The sequence below is a fragment of the Poecile atricapillus genome, chromosome 11 (assembly GCF_030490865.1).
Source record: "Poecile atricapillus isolate bPoeAtr1 chromosome 11, bPoeAtr1.hap1, whole genome shotgun sequence".
Classification (NCBI taxonomy): Eukaryota; Metazoa; Chordata; class Aves; order Passeriformes; family Paridae; genus Poecile; species Poecile atricapillus.
In genome coordinates, this window is record NC_081259.1 from 13,588,342 (window position 1) to 13,607,486 (window position 19,145).

A 19,145-nucleotide genomic window follows, 5' to 3' on the forward strand; every position below is an offset into this window, starting at 1 on the left:
GTAGCCCTTGTGAAAGCCTTTCTATTTGGGTCAGGCCATGCAATTTCCCTGAGGCTATCAAAACTGTTTCCTGGTTTCTCTGAAAGGGATAAATCTCAAAAGTAAAAGAGTCATGTTTACATCTTTTTCTCTTTGCTCTTCTGAATCAGACGTGCAGTGTTCTTGATTGTACTAAAAGCCTTTTATTTTATTTTTTTTTAAGTTATTGAACACTCACTCTTTACGGAAAACATTGCCTTAAATAACTTTTTGTAGATCTTGAAACTGGATATATGCATTATAAACTTCAAAGAAGCAAATTTTTATGCGTGATTCCTGTTTACTTACAATGGTAGTACAGACAAGGACTCGGACAAGCATTCAGGAGAATAACCAATCATTGATTATTCTTTGGTAATTGGATACATGCTTGGCAGATGAGGTTCAGAGTGAACATGCAGGTTCTCTGTGGAGAATGCCCCTAACTATGGGTGTAAGTGATCTGCCTCTGCGCAGGGACCTCGGGCACTTCGTCAGGAGAAGCTTGATGCTGATGATACAAAGCTTTTTTGCTATCCTCAGTGGTATTTTTGTATTCCTTTCTTTATCAGATGCCCTTAGGAAAGGATCAGTCCTAATCAATATTTTTTCTCAATTGGTTCAAACAGGCAGAAAAATCAATGAGCTGAACTAATGACATCTATTTTTATTTTCTTTTGGAAGACTGAGGAACAATTACAAAATTCTAAACAGATGTTTCATTTGATTGGGCTAATGGTAGAAGAGGGTTGTAGTTTTGTATTGTTTTGGTTTTTTAATCCTTTTTATAAATAAAAAAATGCTTACCCAAACACAGTGTAGATCAGAAAACTTCTTCAGAGTGTGTTGCACAGCTTGAGATTTACTGTGTATCTACCATAGTTCTTACACACTAATTTTATGTTATTGTAGAAGCCAGGCTGCTTTGAAATTCAGGGTCTGGTGACAATGTCGAACACTGGAATACTTAGGATAAGAGCAAGAGTGGCAAATGTAATAAAGTAAAGTCTGGAAAAGATACAGACTCATAGCTTTTGGAATGACTTTGTAGAAATTAATTGAAGAGTTTTTACTGGTTGGTTCTAGTTATTTATTTATTTATTTTATTATTATTATTTTTAATTTATTTTTTTTAAAATCTTTCCCCATCTCCTAATGAGTAGGGTAACAGAGGAACTAGGAACCCTCCCACCCCTATTTTTTTGGAAGCATCTGTATGGATCCCTTTGCATTTCCAAAATCCCTGCAGTGATGAGGGGAGATGCTGGGCTAGCAGGGAGGGTTGTCCATGAAGTGAAGGGGCCGTAGTTGCTAATTGTGTTTGACAGCTGCTCTGAGCGAGCAGGGCTGCACTCGCTGACCTCCAGAGCTCCGGCCGTTCTGGGAGAGGGCCTTGCCTCAGCTCCTTGAAATGACAACTATCACAATACTGCCTCCCTTCCCCACAGGCTGTGCAAAGAAATTTTCCTTCAGTCCTGGGTATTCTTGGTCGAGAAGGTCAAGTGTTGGCCTAAGTGAGAACTGGTTTCATTTCTTTTTCTGGCCAGTGCTGGTTTGGAGGAGCTGCTTTTCACAAAACATTGTCCAGGTTTTCTGCACCAGTGTTCACCTCTAAAACTGTAGTAAATGTTTAGAATAGTATCTTTGCTAAATTCAGATTTATACTGAGTAAGCCAGATATTCTGATGTTCATAATGTTTTCAGCAAAACAATAAAATCTTAACAATTTGACCAAAGCAAAAATTAGAAGACCTTGGAACAGCCCACCAGCAGATTTCCTCCTGCATGTATTTGCTATGTACTTTTGTCACCCCATCAGAGTATCTCATTTTAATATGAGTATCAGATTACGAATTGTGTTTCAAAGGCTATTGTAAGAATAACAATGAAGAAGTTGAGAGGAAGCTATTTCTATGCAGTAATATTTTTAATAAATTTTGATCTTCACACTTTTGTATAAAATATTTAACACTTGGGCCTTCCTTTAGTTTGTGATGGGGCGATTATTTCACATCCCACTCTAGTCAATTAAAAATATAAGATTTTCATGCTCAAATTAGTCATCAAACAAGAAAAGAGAGACATTTCACTGGTGATACAATGCAAAGAAAAAAAAAAAGCTTATTTTATATATATTCTCTAACTCTATCTGAAGTCTTAATTTTCTGTTAATCCCAGTGCACTGCAAGGTAGAAGGTATTTAGTACCTTACTGTGAGCTGTATGAGTGAACCCCACCTTTCGCTCCTCACAGCAGATGACTCAGTTTGGATGATCTAGTATAATCCAAAAATACTTTTATTTATGAATGAGGTATTTGGGCCTCAGAAGGGAAGGTGAGGAGGGGCAGGAACAATGAGTGTCCTCTGCAGCTATGCTGGTGGGCTGCTGTATCCTGAGCAGGCAGCAGCACTGGGGCAGTTCCTGCCATAATCCAGCCCACGAGCGGCTTTGGTGAAACCTTCGGAAGCTGTGGGGGCACGGGGGCTCCTCCTGGAGAGCCCTTGGACGGGATGAGGAACGTGGGATTGAGAGAAGCGAAGCTGAAGGAGAAATTAGGCAGAGTTTTGGTATAAAAGTTACTCCGGTTAGCGTTTTCTGTCTTAGCATCACCTGACAGTGAAATGTCAGTGCAGATGAGTCTAAGCAAAACATCCCTGTGGTCCTGCCAGCTGTGCTTCCCTGCCTTGTACGGGGAAGGCTGCACCATGTACTGACCACGGCTGAAGAAATCAAATTGCTTCTGAGGCTGCTGCTTCCACGTGGCCTTTAAACACTGGCAGACATTAAGAGCAGTGTGTATTTAGCTGTGTGCAGTGTGGAGTGGGTGCTGCTCTGTGAGGAAAGCTGTATGCAGCAGCCACGAGCGAAACAGTGAATTTTTACCGCCTGGTACAAGAATATTTTCTGTACAGACAGTTTTGTGGGTTTCACTCCAAGTCAGGATTTTCAGACTAAAACAAAGCTAAGCGTAACGTTACCTGTGGAAAAATGATGTTGTTCTAAATCACCAACATTCATTTCAGTTTTACAGAGGAAATCCAAATAATGTGAGGTCAAACAATATACAATGCGCTTGATAAGTGTTTAGAATGCTTTTGTTTTTACTGCGTGAAAAGGGAACAAAAAGGGTAGGGTTCAACTACTTTGTTAATTTGACGTTTTTAAAATGTCAATTTTTCGTGTTCTGTTCATTAATCTACTCTGCTATCTCTTGTCTGCATTTGATTTTTTTTGGACAATTTTATTCCATGTTTTTATGAATGTAATCTAAGTCTTGATTTCTAAGTATGTGATAAAACTTAATGTCACACCATAAACTCTTAGCAGTTTTTATCAATTATGTTTATATTGTGTAATAGAAGAGGTGTTATATTGCAAACAAAACAAAGGATTATGATTTTTGTTTAAAATTTAAATATGAATTGATTCTTTCAGATGTGTTCAGCTGAAATGGTTATGGCTTTCTGGAGGCTCACAGCCAAACTCACTCTGCCTTTCTGAGTTATGCTGTAGTGCATACTCTGAACATTGATTTTAAAAAGTCTACATTTTTTTGAACTCTAGAACCTTCACTAAATCTCAGTAAATTCCCTTAAATACCAAGAGCAGTAAGTGCGGTTAGTTTGTTAGCCTGGCACATTAAGAGCTGCATTGTTATAGAGTTTAATTTGACTTTTCTCTATACTTTTGTAGTCTAGTCTGCTTCGGTCTGATATGGGGCTTGGAAGTCCAGGTCAGCTCTCATCCTCTGGAAAACCTGGAACACCCTACTATCCGTTTTCTGGCACAAATCAGCGCCGCCGACCACTTCATGACTCACCAGCTCTTGGTAAGTAATATAAACAGTTTTAAACTTTTGTTCGTGATGCTTCTCTGCAGACTTTGTTTTTTTATTTTTTTTTTTTTTTGGAGAGTTCATTTAATATATAGGAGATTGCTCTGTGCTGGGCAATTGAAATTGCACCAAACTGCTATATAAGAGAAAAACTGGAATTATTAACATTTTCTTTGAGATGCTAGCTTGGATTCAACACTGGCCAGTCTGGCTTACAAAACAAACAAGAAACTCTAATAAAACCCTTAATTGCAAAAGCAATAATGACAGATGGATAGGAGCTGATGACCAGCTGAGTGCCCTTAACCCGTGCCATCATTAACTCCTGGAAATGCCTGACCTTGAGGTCATTACCATTATTTAGTAGGGGAAGGACACAAAGGGGAAACAATTATCCTTTTATATGCTAAAAGTAACTTTATTCAAGGCAATATATAGTTCATTGTAATTGGTTCAACATGCCTTTAAAGATCTTAGCAATTGGAGGCTAGTAGTTTATCCTAAAATCAAACTACCTTGCAATATATGCAGGTAGGAACTTGCTTAAAATTGCTATAATCCTGTGACAGTATTAGTATTTTAATCTGGGGCTAGTTGGAGGTGAATGGAATTTTCATACCTGGTTATAGACAGTGGTAATATTTTATAGCTCTCCATTTCTCTTGAATCAGAGAATCAAGAATGAGTCAGCTGTTCTACAATATCTGCTATAAGCCTATTGTGAATAATTGGGTGGGCAAATTGAAAAAAAATCTTTTTGGTATAAAAAGAGAGGCTGTACTCTTATATTCTAGTTAAATAACCTTATATTCCAGCTGCCTTATATTTCAGTATCAGTATGGTAGGTCATTAGATTTTCTCTAATTGTATGGTTGGGTCTTTAAGGTCCCTCATTCTGTATAGCACTTCTATTCCATAGTAAAAATCTTTGTTGGAACCATGTAACTCCAACCATACTTTACTCAAAATAAAATTTTGAAATGCAGATTGCTTTGTGAAATAACTTTAATATTGACTATAACTGCAAACATCTTGGGCGCTAAAATAGTCCTGAACATGCTTGAAATTGTTTTTTAACAGTTGTTTTATAAAAAAATATTACTTTGGAACTTAATCTTATATATCATGGTATAATTTCATTTGAAAAAGCCCTCTAAGACCATCGAGTCCAACCTTTACCCCAGTGCTGCCCAGTCCACCACTAACCCATGTGCCCAGGTGCCACATCTACACATCTTTTAAATCCCTTCAGGGATGGTGTCCACCACTTCCTGGGCAGTCTGTTCCCGTGCCTGACAGCCCTTTCAGGGAAGAAATTTTTCCTGACATTGAACCTAAATCTCCCTTAGTGCAGTTTAAGGCCACTTTCTCTTCTCTTAATGTATATTTGTATATATGTGTTTTAAAATGCCATATTTTATAGCCTTTTTACCTTATTGTCAAGCCAACTGCCATTTAACTTGGGGTTGGCTATCTTTATGAAGATTGTTGTAAGTATTCCTGTTGCTCAGAATACCAGAACAAATGCAGCAGTTCCTCATACCTGTTTCAGAAAAGGAACACTCTTACAAAAGTTCAGTGGAATTGTTTACAGCTTGAAAGGGTGGTTGAACTTCAGTAGAAAATAATTGTGTTTTAAGCTAATGATGATGGTGTTTTGGCCTACACTGAATTTTACAAGAAGCTACTTACAGTAGTAACCTGCTCTGGATTTGAGCACCAGGGGCTGGGCGCAGGGTGCTCCAGATACTTGCAGGAAGGTCACTGTGAGCAGCAGTCATTGAGATGGTCCTGAACAAGATCCTGTGCAAACTGGATAGAGTTTGGGAAGTTCCTGATATTAAATTAAACAAATGGAAGAGAAGTGTGGAGTTTTCAGAGTATATGTCTCTTTTTCTTTGAAAGGGAAGTTCAGGGGGTATAAACGTGTTCAAACTGGTGATATTCCTCTTTCTGTCATGGTTGAATCTGGGGCTTGTAACCTGGAATATGGCAGGTGGTGGATACAAAATCATGGAAATGTTTTTCCAGGAATATCAGGAGAAGGAAGTACACTTTTATCTCAAGTCTTTTCCAACGGCTTGAGAAAGTATGTCTGAGTTTTAAATTTTTATTTTTTTAATGGACTTGTTAAATGCTACAAATCTGCTGCCTGAGAATTTCTAACAAAGTCAAATTATGCCCATTTTATCCCCAAGAAGTCTGACCAGGATTATAACAAGCTCTTGATAAATTTCATATTAAATTGCATTGAAACCAACCAGTGTTCTCTTCCAGGTGACGCTCTGAATCCAATGTAAATATCTCTTCCAAAAGTCCTTTTCTTTTCTTTGTGCACGTGCCCTATGGGAAATTATGAGAGTAAAGATATCCAGCAGATATTTCACCTTATCTCACCTTTATCTTCTCATATCATCATAAATGTTCTGAATTAAAACAGAAAAATAGGAATTTTGTGTTTAATTAAGGACTTCATTGGTTAACTGTAGAACTGGTAATCTTGCCAAATTCTCATCTTCAAAACATCAGTTAATTTGTAATTTGCATGCAGAGTTTTCAGATTAATTGTATTAGCATCTGATTACACTGGTTCAGATTCTTGGTTTAGTAGTGAAATTGCTGGGTACCTTTGCATTACCTATTGGAAGAGAGAAGCAGGTATCATACCTCCAACTTTGTTACATGTAAATTTGAGATGTATTGACTTTATTACTCAAGGAAAGCAATTAGAATTTTGTTTATTTAAAACCAATTTGTTGTTTATTTACAATCTTGATAGAGTCTAAAAACTATAAAATTTATATCATATTAATATTCTTAGAGTATAAGTCATACCTTAACATGTCAAATTCCTTTTGGATAGTTCTGTCTTTACTCTGATGTGCAGAAAATAAAGCATTTCTCTTGCTAATAAGTCCCATTTTCCTCCTTGTATATCTCAAAACCTTACTCTGTTTCTTAACAAGTGTGTAAGGTCATAAGTATACCCTTCAGAGGAACTGTTCTTAGTTATATTATATATGATAATTATTATATATTCTTAGGAATAACTGTTTTCCTTAGGAAAAGAATTGAAAGTAACTATTTAGCAAGGCTTTATTTTAGAGGAGAGCATGAGGATGTTACATTTTTATATTGATGTGAAAGACAAATCTCTTTGCCAGGGAATAAAACATGCATGAAATTGGAAAATAAGAAATTCATCATGGAAGGAAAAAATGGAGCAATGTAACTATTTATTCTTTTTCACGTCTAATGTGGATACTTGATGAAATGATGTTTTTCTGTGTACAGATCCTCTGCAGACAAAGAAAGTAAGAAAGGTGCCCCCTGGTTTGCCTTCTTCTGTAAGTACTACATTTTTTACTTGTAGTGATAAAAATTTGGCTCAAATTGCATTCTCTTCACCTGCCATACATACAAATTACTTAACTTTAGCGCTAGGAGGGCTGTCTGCTGGACATGAACAGCTAGGCTAGGTAATTGGGAGTGGTTCTGCAGGACTAAGTACACATTTGATGTGGAATTTTTAGATTTCATAGCAGTGATTTGTAGCTCGCTCATATGCTCCTACCCACTTGTCCCTGTCATTTGAATTCCTCTCTTGGGAAGAGAGCTGGGCCAGGAGCTGTCAAAGAAGATCTCCTGTACAGGTCTTTTGATGTTTAATTAGTCATTATGTTGCTGAACAGGAGGACAGACAGAGATTAATAGCTGAGAATCTTAGAAATTTACATTTGTAATAATCCCAGTGGAGCTGAAGACATTAAGATTCGGAGGACATGTACAGCTCAGCTTGCCTCAGTAGGACTGAGGTTATTAATATGCATAAATCACCGAGTCAGATGTTCATTGTGAAGCCCTGGTGGATTTTAAAGCCTTCATTAAGCCTTTCCTAACTTCAGCCTAGCATCAGGAAAGCTTTCAAGCAACTAGTTTGTTGATCCCTCTTTGCTTGAAAATTTATCCTTCGAGAATAAAGGGCTTTGATAAAAAAGGTTGGAAGGGTTTTGGTGGAAAAATCATTAATGGCTGTGATAATCTAATGCTATAGGGGTGTTCTGTGGTATTAAATATGCTTTATTCTTAAAAGGAAGAAAATTGTTTATAAATGAATCTGCATTTAAAAATCCACGTGAAGTGAAAAATCCCCAGTGAAGTGAAGGACAGAATTATTTTTTCCCCTGCTCAGAACAAACAGGAGGGGAGGGGGAAGCTCCGCTGCCTTGCGGGATACATCTCTTTGTTGTGTAAATGGATGTTGGGCTTTTATTTGGCAGTACTTAACACATGGGCGCAGGTGCACTTGGATGAGTCATAACTCAAAGCCGGATAGGCTGAATAGAACACACTGCACAGGCAACAGTAATATAGTGCGAGCAAAATGGGGCTGAGCTTTTCATTTTGTATTGAGGCTGAGCTACGGATGGTCTCTTCTAGCCCTCGCATCTCCCCTGTTCTCTCCTCCCTCTCCTTCCCTTCTTCCTCCCCCTGCTCACGATGATGCAGACAGAACCCGGGATCTGAAATCCTATTTTAACAGTACTTCCAGATGGAGCTGAGATAGTGTGGATAGCCTGGGGCAGCTGTGCTCTGAACCTGCAGCCTACCTGGAAGCCAGGATTGCAGCTGCAGGCACTCTTAAAAGCTTTTGCTTGCATAAGCACTTGGGCCCCACTAGAGGCTGAATAGCTGCTTGATAAACAAAATGAACACAATGCCTCAAATCATTATTCCCGAGGCCAGGAATATTCTTCTTTCCCCCCCTCCCCTTTTTTTTTTCCCCCTTCAGCAGCAGCTAAAAATAGTTTAGCAATTTACATTTTAACAGTTGTGTGTTATGTAGGGTGGCTTTACAGTCTAGCAGATGATTTCTGCTAGATTAACAAAAATATATTTAAAATGTCAGAGAAGCTAAAACACATAGCAGTACAATTTTCATGACATTTATTACAGTAATTCTAGGCAGTAATAAAGCTTATGCTACATGTTTAATATTTAGTAGCATCAGCCAGGTAAAGAGATAATTTTGGAGAATGAAAGATTCCTTTCATTTCTCTTACCACAGTTTAATTTTAACAAGCAGTATTTTTCAAATGGTTTTCATTTAATTCATCCTCTATAAGAATGGAGACAATAAAATGATGATAGATTTTATTTGTATTAACATCGTACCAATCTGTGCAATTAAGTGCAGTTACTGTGAATAATCAATGATTGTGATGCTGCAGGTTTTAAGCACTGTTTCTCTGTATTTCAATGCTTTCACTGCTGAATAGAGCCTTGAAATAAAATGTGAAATGACACATTACCAAAAAATCAAAAAAATTATATTAGATACTGCATATGTGGAAGATGACACAAAATTAAATTTCACTGAGCATCATGAGACATTTAAATTGAGTAGATCATTATGTAAGTGTAAGTCTTTATTTTGAATATACCTTCATAAGAAGTCAGAATGTATTGTGGGGAAAAAAGTTGCTTTAGTGCAGAGAAGTTTAATTATAATATGAAAAGTCAGAAGAAAAAATTGATACTTAATTTTGTTATACAAATCTGTATTTTTTAATTTTCCAGTTTCTAAAATACTGGTTTCTGCAATGTTTTTGTTAGGATAAGGCTGCCATGTCAACGGATACTCAGCAGTAATTTAATTTCCTAGATAACTGTAATTTAATAACAGTCTTTTAAGTAATAATGATTCAAAAAAACCCAAACAACCCTTCCTCTAGTTTGTCTCTTTTCCTTTGGTTTTGTATGGTACATTCTGAAATTATTTGTTTTGAGGTTTATCTTTTTTAATGTGTTCTTATCAGGGCCTAAAGTAAAAACAGTTACAGAGAAAAGTGCTGGTGAATTGTTTGGCTTCTTTCTGGAATGCAACTCAATGTGAATTTGTCCTCTTACTGTAAAAATTAAATGTTCCAGGCAAATGCATTTTTAAGTTTTTGTGTCATTAACTTGTAAGTGGTTATTCACTGCCCAAAACATTTTGAATATTGACATGCATGCATTTATGTTCAACTACAACTACTAAATTTAGAGCACTCAGAGAAGGATAGCAATTAAAAAACATATTTTTCTTCAAGCCAGGTTTGAGTGAGCAGCAAGATTGCTGTTCTGTTTATATTATAGGGGGGGCAAATACTGTTCAGTGAGTTACATTATCTTCAGAGATTGAAAACTGTTGTATTTCTGAGAATTTTTCTGATTGTAGGAGTTAACTAAGCCAGACACTAATAACATCATGTGGCTTGAAACCAGTGTAGCTCCTCAGCCAGGAAGAGCAGAGTGTCAGGGCTTCCGGAGAGCTGCTCAGGCTGAGGAGGGAGAGGACAGGCGAGTGAGGCTCGCTCAGACATACCCAGGGAGATCATCATCCAAAAACGGGTGGGCTGTGAGCAAAAACCTCCTATTTACATGTGGAGTAGGAGAGATTTCAAACTAACATTTGTTACTAGTGCCATAATCAGTGGCTATCATGAGGTCATAATTCTAAGATAAACAGTGTGAATATCTATCATCATTCCTGTGCTATTTAATTAGTGTCATATCAGAGAAATAACAGAGAAGTAATCTGTATCAACAGATACATTGTATCTGTTGATTTTTGTTACAGAAAATGAGCTGTGACATATAGACATAAATGTCTGCTTGTTTTCTGTGTAGTTTCTAATAAGTATTTTGAGTATTTTAGGCTTTCCATAGCACCTGAGACGATCAGTTAATATTAAACTTTGGATTGCATTTATTTAATAAGAGATTGTCAAATGAGTCTTTTCTGATACCAGGGATTTCTTTCTAAATTCAAACTCATATTTTCCAATACATGTAAGACAGTTTGTAGTTTCATCATAGGAGTTCCTCATGTATCACCCTCTACAGTATGTGTATAGTCCATGGGTGCTAATTCCTTGCAAGAATTATTTATGGTGCAGATACAGCAAACTTGGTTTGCATGCATAGAACTACCTCCCATTTAAGGCACTTTCCTTCTGCTTTCCTGCCAGTCTTTCAAAACTGAGCTTCTAGACATGTTTCAAAACATATCACATAAAGATACTAATGGTACTAGAAGAAAAATAATAGATGTTACTCCCTTCTGTGTTCTCTCCTTTCTCCATCCCTCCTAAAGGGTAAAAGGAGATTATTTGAAATGGTAGAATGGGAAGTATTTTCTGAATGATTATGTGAAACCTAGTTTTTGAGACATTAAAGTTTAGACTGTATTAGAAATAATATGATGTTCACCACATTGAGTGGACTTCTGTCAGTATTAGCAATTTCCATGTGTATTGAAGTAGGCTGATGTAAAGCAACACCATTGGAATACTTTATGAAGTGTGTAGCTCTGAATCAAAACTTTGGAGCATCCTGGGTAGATTCTTTGTGTGATGTTGAACTGACTGTAATGTTGTGTTTAACTGACTTTCTAGGGGGACATTTTTTGGTAAGGTTTTTTCCCCACTGTCCACAAATGGTGCCCAAATGTGAAAAGCAGGATTTATTTGTTCGGATCTGTTCTGAATCGCCTTGCACAGTCAAGTGATACATTCAACTGTCACTTGTCTTTAATAGTGAGAGCTCTCAAAGACAGCAGTAACTCTCCTGACCCCTCCTCTGCTGCTCTGCTGTGTTTTAGAAAGCAATTTTAAATAACAAAACTGAATAAATAAATCTTATTGATAATGCAACACAGAACTTACAATTTCTTCCTCATTACACAGTTTTCCATCTTCTTCTGCTTTATGCTTGTTCTGTGGTCACTTGATTTATGGGATAAAGTTTTTAGGGAATTGCTGAATACTGCTTTTTCAACATTGTGTTCATCTATGAACCTGAATAAAATGCAAATGTATAGAACATCCAACGCCTAAGTTATGTTACAAACCAAGTAAAAATATTTGAGATTTTTATGTTTAATAAGAAAAAGGTCTGTTTTTCTGGTTAGGTTATTGTAAGGGTTTTTTTCAACATGGCCTTTATTTGAAATCTATCTGAAAACCGCAGTAACCTCAGATTGCAGCATCCCCACCTGCTCTTTGCTACATGAGAACATTTAGCTGTCATTAAACAACCAGGCAGCCCACTGCAAAGTCCTGCTGTGAGAGTTCTGCTCGAGTTCTCACTGAATTAGGGTAAAGGTACTTGAGCAAACCTCTCTTAAAAGCTTTTTTAAAAAATTGCAATCAGATCATTTCCCCAAACTAAGTGTCCTGTCATCTGACAGTGGTGAACTAATGTGAGGTTGTTTAATTGAGAGATCTTCTCTGAAAATCCCACATATACATACATCCATGATGGATATATAATGATGTCAAATAATTTCTCTGTGTTTAGATTTACTGGAGATACTTTATTTTTGAAGTTTTCAAAACATATCAAAATGAGTGTATTAGATGCTCTTAAATTAGAGTGTAGATTTGCATAAAAGAACCATACATTTTGTGCATAATTAGAGAAAATGTTATTTAAAAAATACTGAATTGCAGCTCATGTTATTTAGGGAGAAGTTACATGGAATTTCTGCAACTCCGCTTTTCCTCAAAGATGAATGTGTCCATTACCACAAATTGGTGTGGTGTTTTATTACAATAGATAAGGATACAAGCATTTCTGAAGACTATTTCTTACTGTCTTTTGCTTGATAATACTTGTGGCTTTGGTGGGAAGATTTTGACAATGCTTGGCGTCAGCCAGGAAGGCAGTGAGGAATGTTGTGTTTGATGCGCTGTTGAGGTGAGTGCTTTCCCTTCGCTCGCTTGCTCAGCCCCGAAGTGGGGCAGGTTGCTTTGCCTGTGCTGGGCCATTTGTCAGAAATGGGCAATACAAAACAAATGCAAAACCAAAACAAAGGCTTTTTCAAAAGAACGGTACTGAAATTAAAGCATTGCGTGATCTTTAAGTGAAATTTGAGATGTAGATGTGTCTTTACACAATGAAGCAAATAAATTGAATTAAATTACCTCCTATTTAGGTGCCACGGTTGCTTGTGACATCGGGTTTTATAAAGAAAGCAAGTTGCTCACAACTAAATCCCACAACTACTCGGAGGTGTAGTTGTGGGATTTCATTCCATTTGCACCGATAGCTAGGATTAGTTGTTAGCTTTTCCTTTCTGTAAGGTACGGGGGGATTCCTGATTGCGGATGACAGAAGCATTGCCCGTTTGGCTGGCGATAGCTCTCGGCTTCATCCGCAAGGCAGTTTTTCCGGGCAGCAGCCGGGGCGCAGGAGAAGGGGAGGGATGCGAGGCGCTCTGTGCCGAGGCACGGCTGCCTGGCTGCCTGGCTGGCAGCGTTTTGCCCCGCCGAGTTCCGCGGCCCCCGGCCGGGAATTACCCCTCGCTCTCGGCAGCGATCGGGCCGGGCCGGGCTCAGGCCGTGCCTCTGGAGCCCCCTGCAGGCCGGCGGCGCAGGCGCAGGGCCGGGCCGGGCCGGGCCGGCTGAGGGAGCCCGCAGGCACCGGCAGCTGCTCGCTGACATTGCCTTGGCCAGCCTGAGCTGATGGGATCTCTGCTTCAGGGACTCTTCACTCTCTACCACTTCCTCAAAGGTGCTTGTGGGCAGGTGGGGGTCGGTGTCTTTCTCCAGGCACCAACTGACAGAGGAAGGACACAGTCTCAAGCTGCACCAAGGGAAACAGAGGCTGGATACCAGGAAAGAGTTTTTTACGGGAAGAGTGATAAAGCACTGGGATGGTCTGCCCGGGGAGGTGGTGGAGTCACCAGCCCTGGATGTGTTTAAAAAGACTGGATGTGGCACTTGGTGCCATGGTCTAGTTGAGGTGTTAGGGCAGGGCTGGATTTAATGATCTTAAAGATCTCTCCCGAGCCAGTGATTCTGTGATTCTCCGAGCTTCAGTAACAGCCTTGCTAATTTATCTCGGGTTTAAAACTCCTTTAAGGTCTGTATAGGTTTCTAGATTGGGTAGGTTTTTAGCACATTTTGTGATGATTATCTGGCTTCTGATAGGATCATTTATTGCTTCACAATAATAAACATGTTTGTTTACTTTTTAATGTAGATATGGGTAGTTAAGGCCTTCCTGTAAAAGCTTTCAAACTGCAAAGTGCTTTATATTTCCAGCAAAATAATAGGACTTGCTGAACTTGAGCAATATTCTATCAAAGTTAATTTGAATGATTTTGAAACAAATTTTAAAACTTCCTCTAAGAAATTATTTTGTGATTGATTCTGAAGAATGGCATATACAGCGCTTATTTTTTCATTATTCCCATTCCAAGAAAATATTTAGTGACTTAAATATATCATAAAATTGGATAAATTCAACTTGAATATTGAATAAATTCATTATAATTTGAAGAACTACTGAAACAGAGAAATCCTAGCTACAGTTTCCTATTTAAAAAAATAATCCTTATTTTTTTACCTGTATCTGCCAGAGGTAACCGAAGCTTTTTTGCAGAAAAAAAAGAGCCCAAACCAAGAACCAAATCCCCAACAACCATCCCTCAGCCTTGTAATACTGCAAGGTAAAAGTAGTGGATAGCAATTACTATCCATTTAATTAGTATTTACTCTATTCACTATCCCTTCAAACTCTTTCTTTTTCCCTGATTATAGTAACATGAATGTTAAATGTGCAGTTAAAGACAAACCCTTTGAAAAGGGAAACCACCCATTTTAGCTCTTGTGTAGATTAGTAAATTAATTTGCATAAAACATCATCCTTTGGATATTGGCAGGAGGGACTGCCTATAAAATTCAGTCTACTGGGTTATTTTAAATTGCCTTCCATACAGCTCATCTGCTCCATCTCTGCTGAGCAGCATGCTTAGTGGTTAGTTAACACGGAAGACTATCCTTCCAGGATTTTGAAATAAATTAACATTTACTTAGCTGATGAATTACATAGAGGACAGTATAATAAGCATTGCATTTTCCCCTGAAAACAGCCAGGTTTCTTTCTTACAGCTTGAAATCTTGTTTATTCTGACAGCTACATGATGCAGCATATTCAATGCATGGCTTAGCAATGGTCCTAACTCTGGCTCTGCTATAGTTAATCATCGTAAGTGTTTGGCTTTAAAAGAAGTTATATTGGGAATCCTAAGATATATAGAAGGGTTTTTTTTTCCATAACTTTTGCTGGACAAGCAGCTCAAAATTACTATGTATATTTTAGATAGCAACAGGTTGCTCTATATCAGTTTGAGTCTGTCTCTCCTGTTCAGGTTCCAGTTTTCTCAGAACTGATAAGAACTTTATCACTTGTGAAACTTCTGTTCCTCTGTTGAACGTGGTTGAAATTGATAAGAAGTTCCAGCCTTGGGCAGTGTTGGGTGCAGGGAGTTCTAGGGCCTTTGCCTTATTTCCAAAGCTAGAAGGTTAGCCTAGCCCCTAAGAAACTAATGGAAGCTGGTAAGAACAAGAGATCTAGCTTCCCCATCCAAAGCAGGCTTGGGCTCTCACCATGTTGCTGGTTTTTTTTTCAACAAGACTGAAGCTAACTCTCCACAAGGAGATACTTGATACTTAGGTTTACACATCACAGTTGATTTTGTTGGTGAAAGAGGAGCTTTAATTTCTAGTAGCACATAATTTAAAAAGAATTGGTGCTTTTTGTCTTAGAACAGACACATATAAAATAACAAAACTAATGAAAGGTATTTTTAAAGCATTTTGATATTTCAGTTTCATGGAATATGTTTGACTAGAGAATGGTTTATCTGTTGAGACAGGTACATAACTAACTTTCATATGGTATAACATTCAGTAATCTGTAGAAATTATGTTTATTTTTTTTAAATTCACGTGATGAATTACATATGCTCTATGGTGTATTTTCTTTGTGGCTCTGACAAATGGAACAAAAATGTATTTCACATAAAAGTTTGTTTTCAAGGAGAACATGTGGTTCATTCACAAAATCTCTTAGTGTTAAAATCATCTTTGAAAATACTTTCTTACAGGTAGCTTCATTTATTTTTAGGTCAGTATTTCACTCTGCATCAGCTTTCATAATCTCTTTACATACTTTAGGAACAGGCAGTTTATTGTTTTTGACACACACTACAGGGTCATGAGTGGAAACAATTCGGGCTACAAAGTGCATGTCAGTTCAGTGCTCCTCTGCTGACGGCATGTCTGTCTGAAATCAAGTTTAAAAAATTGGCCCTGTCTCCAGCTGACTTGTTTTGTCAGGCTGAGTCATAAGATTAACCCTTGACTTGTCACCAAGGAAAAATGGAGTAAACAACTGTACCCTGTACAGTATCGCTGATCCAGCTATGATTCATTTCACTGTAACATGATTCTCTTAAGAAAACAAATTTCAGAGCAGCTGTTGCTTGGCTTAAATGAGGATTAGAAAAATTGCAACCACAAAACAAAAACTTGCTTTGGACTTCAGGAGCTTTTGGAATAGTTACCTGGTAGCAAATACAGAGTTATTGCTAACAACATAGCATTTTTTTCAGCAGTGTTTCAAATTCTTCCTTTTTAGGTTCATATTTTAGCCTGGTGAAAGTAAACTTATGTGATTTAATATTTGATTTGCTCATGGAATTATGGCTGATCCTGTATGGTGAATCAATGTACCAAATGTGAGAAACAATGTTTTCATACAGTAAACGTAGAGCAGATACAATGATATGTCTCAAGCACTGGGCACTCAAGGTTTTATTCCCAACAATGTAACTGAGTGTAGGACAAGTAATTTCCTTTTTGGTAAAATGCAATTGTTATCCTTTTGATTTGTGGGGAAGTAAGTCAGGAGCAAATTCATTTAGTGACTCATTATGGAGGGACCAGTTTGTCTACAAACAGACGTTTGCAATGGCGTTCCTCAGTTTTATTGATCATATTTTTGCTTTTGTCTTACCCATGTGAACAAGGTTAATGATTTACTCCTACTGATAAATGTTAATAGTGTTAGTAAACATTACTAGTTAATCTGACCTATGTATTTTTGTTAAATTGCTCTGTACAAGTATAGGGTAGCTGTACACAGAGCAGCCTCCCACCAATGCTACCCAGCCAAGTTAGGGTTTTCTGCTTGATGATTTTAACATTTTTCCAATTGCTTGTATATAGGTGGATAATGGTTATTATTTGAAGGGGGCTTGATCATGCTCTTCATCTCTAATACAATTATTTTGAAAACCGGGCATGTGTGCATGGAGGTGCAGTAGCAATTACAGCAATGTTGGTGATAGTCTTTCCTTCAAAGAATTGACTGCAGTTACCCTGGAAGTACTTCTAATGTTTCAAAAGTTTGCATGCTAAAATTATTTTTTTTAAAGGGTTCTCTTACTACTTCAAGTCTGTAAGCTGAAAGTGCCTCTTCCAACTTTTCTAAGTTGTACATAATTCTGAAGTAGTGTTTGTAATCTAGTGCAGTATAAGAAGTAGCACATGCAAAGATCTGAAGATCTTTTAGCATGTCTCATCTGTAGAGTCCTGAACATTAGTGAGAAGCTTTAAGGAATGGCATTGTTAGCTGCAAATCAAAGGTTCTTACGTACTCTCTGGGGACTGGAATGGGTCTTTGTGGTCCCTAGGGAAGAAGGAAGCCGCCAGTCACTCTGCAGGCCTGGCAATTTAATAGTCTGCAGTATAGTGATGTTCTTTTTTGCAGCTGCTGCTGCTATGCCTTTTGTATTGGAGAGGAGTTTGGTTCAGATATCATTAGCTTTCCTGCATAGTTAAACAGTTCTGGATGCGTAGTTTGACTTGCAGTAAAAATGCAAGTGCTCTTCAGCAGATGGAAACTTCAGGATGTATTTGCCAACATACTCTGAGCACAGTAGTCTAATTGACTGGAAGAGTTCACTGAAAAAGCATTTGAAGCTTGAGATGGGAATTTTTTTGTCAGTGTGTATATATTCTGTATATTTATAGACACTACAGTAGTTATGTCCTCAGATAACGGACATTACACAGAGATTTTTATCTGATTGCAGTATTCAGCTGCAGTCAGTTTATCACCCTTGTGGATCATTTTAGTTCAGAGGGTTTCACTGACACACGAGGTGCTTGGCAGAGAACGAACCAGACTTCTGCAACTTGCTTTCTCTCCCTGTAAATGGCTGAATTGAACTTTACCCATTTTTTTCCTTATCCTGAAATATTTTCCTGCTTTTGTCAGGAGAAAGGCAGGGAGAATTCACAGCATTGGCAGTAGACACAGCTAGAGGTGGAGAAATGTGGTTGTGTGTTAACCTTTTTTTTCCTGGATTGAAATCAGTATCTGACTTAGCAGAAGCTCAGTTAATAACCAGCTGTGTTCACTTGTAGAAAAGAAAAAAATGTACGCCTCAGTAAGAGTTAATGTTAGTTAATACCAGTGCTCAGCAAAGAAGGCAAAAAGGCCTACCAGGCATTGATAGTGTGCAAATATTGAGGGATCTCTGTGCTGGAAGTTGTAGTCTGTTTGCTGTATTGAATAATACACGTTTTTGTGGTGTGACAAAGTTGCTGAGGTCCTCTTCCCTTCTCTTCCCTGTCTTGTATGGGCACATATGTGTGCTTTATCCATACAAAAATGTATTATACAATATAAAGGGACCCTGGACTTGAGTTTCCAAGATAATCCTTCCTTATAATTTGTATACCTCATCTTAAAGATGGATTTTGGATGATTCCGTAAAGCGAAAATATTTACACTATTATTTTTTATTTTTTTTTAAACCCAAGCACCTTGTGTAGGTGTTGTCTGTGTCAGAGTCACTCCCTGCCCCAGGCTGCCCTGCTCGGAGGGGCCCGGGAGCACCGGGTGCTCGGGCTGTGCCCTGGGACTCGCTCGCAGCAGCTCCCCGGGCCTTTGGGAAACGTTTGCCAAAGTTGGAAGCAACTTTAGTCAGAGCCAGATGGCCCTGTGGCTGGAGCTGCATCGAGCTGCGTCTGCACGGCCACAAGTGCGCTAATTTAATTAAAACAAAAAGCAGACGATTATCTCAGGGCTCAGGACGTGCCCATGTGCGGGTTCCCTGCGGCTCCCGGCGCGTAGGGCTGCGTGTGCCGAGCCCTCGGCGCCCGCGGGCCCGTGCGCGCCTCCTCCCGGGGCCGGGGCCGGGGCGCGGAGCGGGGACTGGCGCGCCCCCCGCGCCCAACCCCCGCGCCGGCCGGAGATGGTTCAGTCCTGCTTTGCATAAGCCGCCTTTGAGCGCTCCATGTGCGCGGCGGCGGGTGGATGCCGTGGGGAGCGGGAGGCGGCGCGCTGAGCCCGGCCCGCGCCAGCCGCGCCATGTACTGCGCCTACCCCGTGCCCGGCGTGGGCAGCAGCTCCCTCATGTACTACTACAACGGCAAGACGGTGAGGGG

At 38.8% G+C, this 19,145-nt stretch overlaps 2 protein-coding genes across 13 annotated transcripts in view; one reads left to right on the top strand and one right to left on the bottom strand.

The window, feature by feature from the left end:
• TCF12 (transcription factor 12) overlaps window positions 1–19,145 on the top strand; it is a 159,898-nt gene that overhangs the window by 101,568 nt on the left and 39,185 nt on the right. For 7 of the 12 annotated variants that reach the window (XM_058847208.1, XM_058847211.1, XM_058847210.1 and 4 more), the window contains exons 8-9: window positions 3,714–3,849; window positions 7,150–7,202. In XM_058847208.1, coding sequence (XP_058703191.1) covers window positions 3,714–3,849; window positions 7,150–7,202 — 189 coding nt within the window. Of the gene's footprint in view, window positions 1–3,713; window positions 3,850–7,149; window positions 7,203–13,277; window positions 13,414–18,584; window positions 19,138–19,145 lie in introns of those variants that run through there. The other 5 variants (XM_058847222.1, XM_058847219.1, XM_058847216.1 and 2 more) reach the window with 5 other exon arrangements.
• LOC131583280 (uncharacterized) lies at window positions 12,913–14,891 on the bottom strand. The gene is made up of 3 exons (XM_058847223.1): window positions 14,794–14,891; window positions 14,251–14,346; window positions 12,913–13,485 (listed from the first exon to the last, which is right to left on the bottom strand). The coding sequence occupies exons 1-3, from the start codon at window positions 14,889–14,891 to the stop codon at window positions 12,963–12,965; spliced, it is 717 nt and encodes a 238-aa protein (XP_058703206.1). The 3' UTR covers window positions 12,913–12,962.

What these genes read in the sequence shown, in the direction of transcription:
- LOC131583280 (XM_058847223.1), bottom strand. Translation starts at nt 14,891, where the DNA reads ATGATTAACTATAGCAGAGCCAGAGTTAGGACCATTGCTAAGCCATGC. An exon ending in AATAAACAAGATTTCAAGCT is followed by an intron (nt 14,347 to 14,793) that starts GTAAGAAAGAAA and finishes TTTACCTTGCAG; the next exon opens with TATTACAAGGCTGAGGGATG. An exon ending in GTTACCTCTGGCAGATACAG is followed by an intron (nt 13,486 to 14,250) that starts GTAAAAAAATAA and finishes CCCTTGGTGCAG; the next exon opens with CTTGAGACTGTGTCCTTCCT.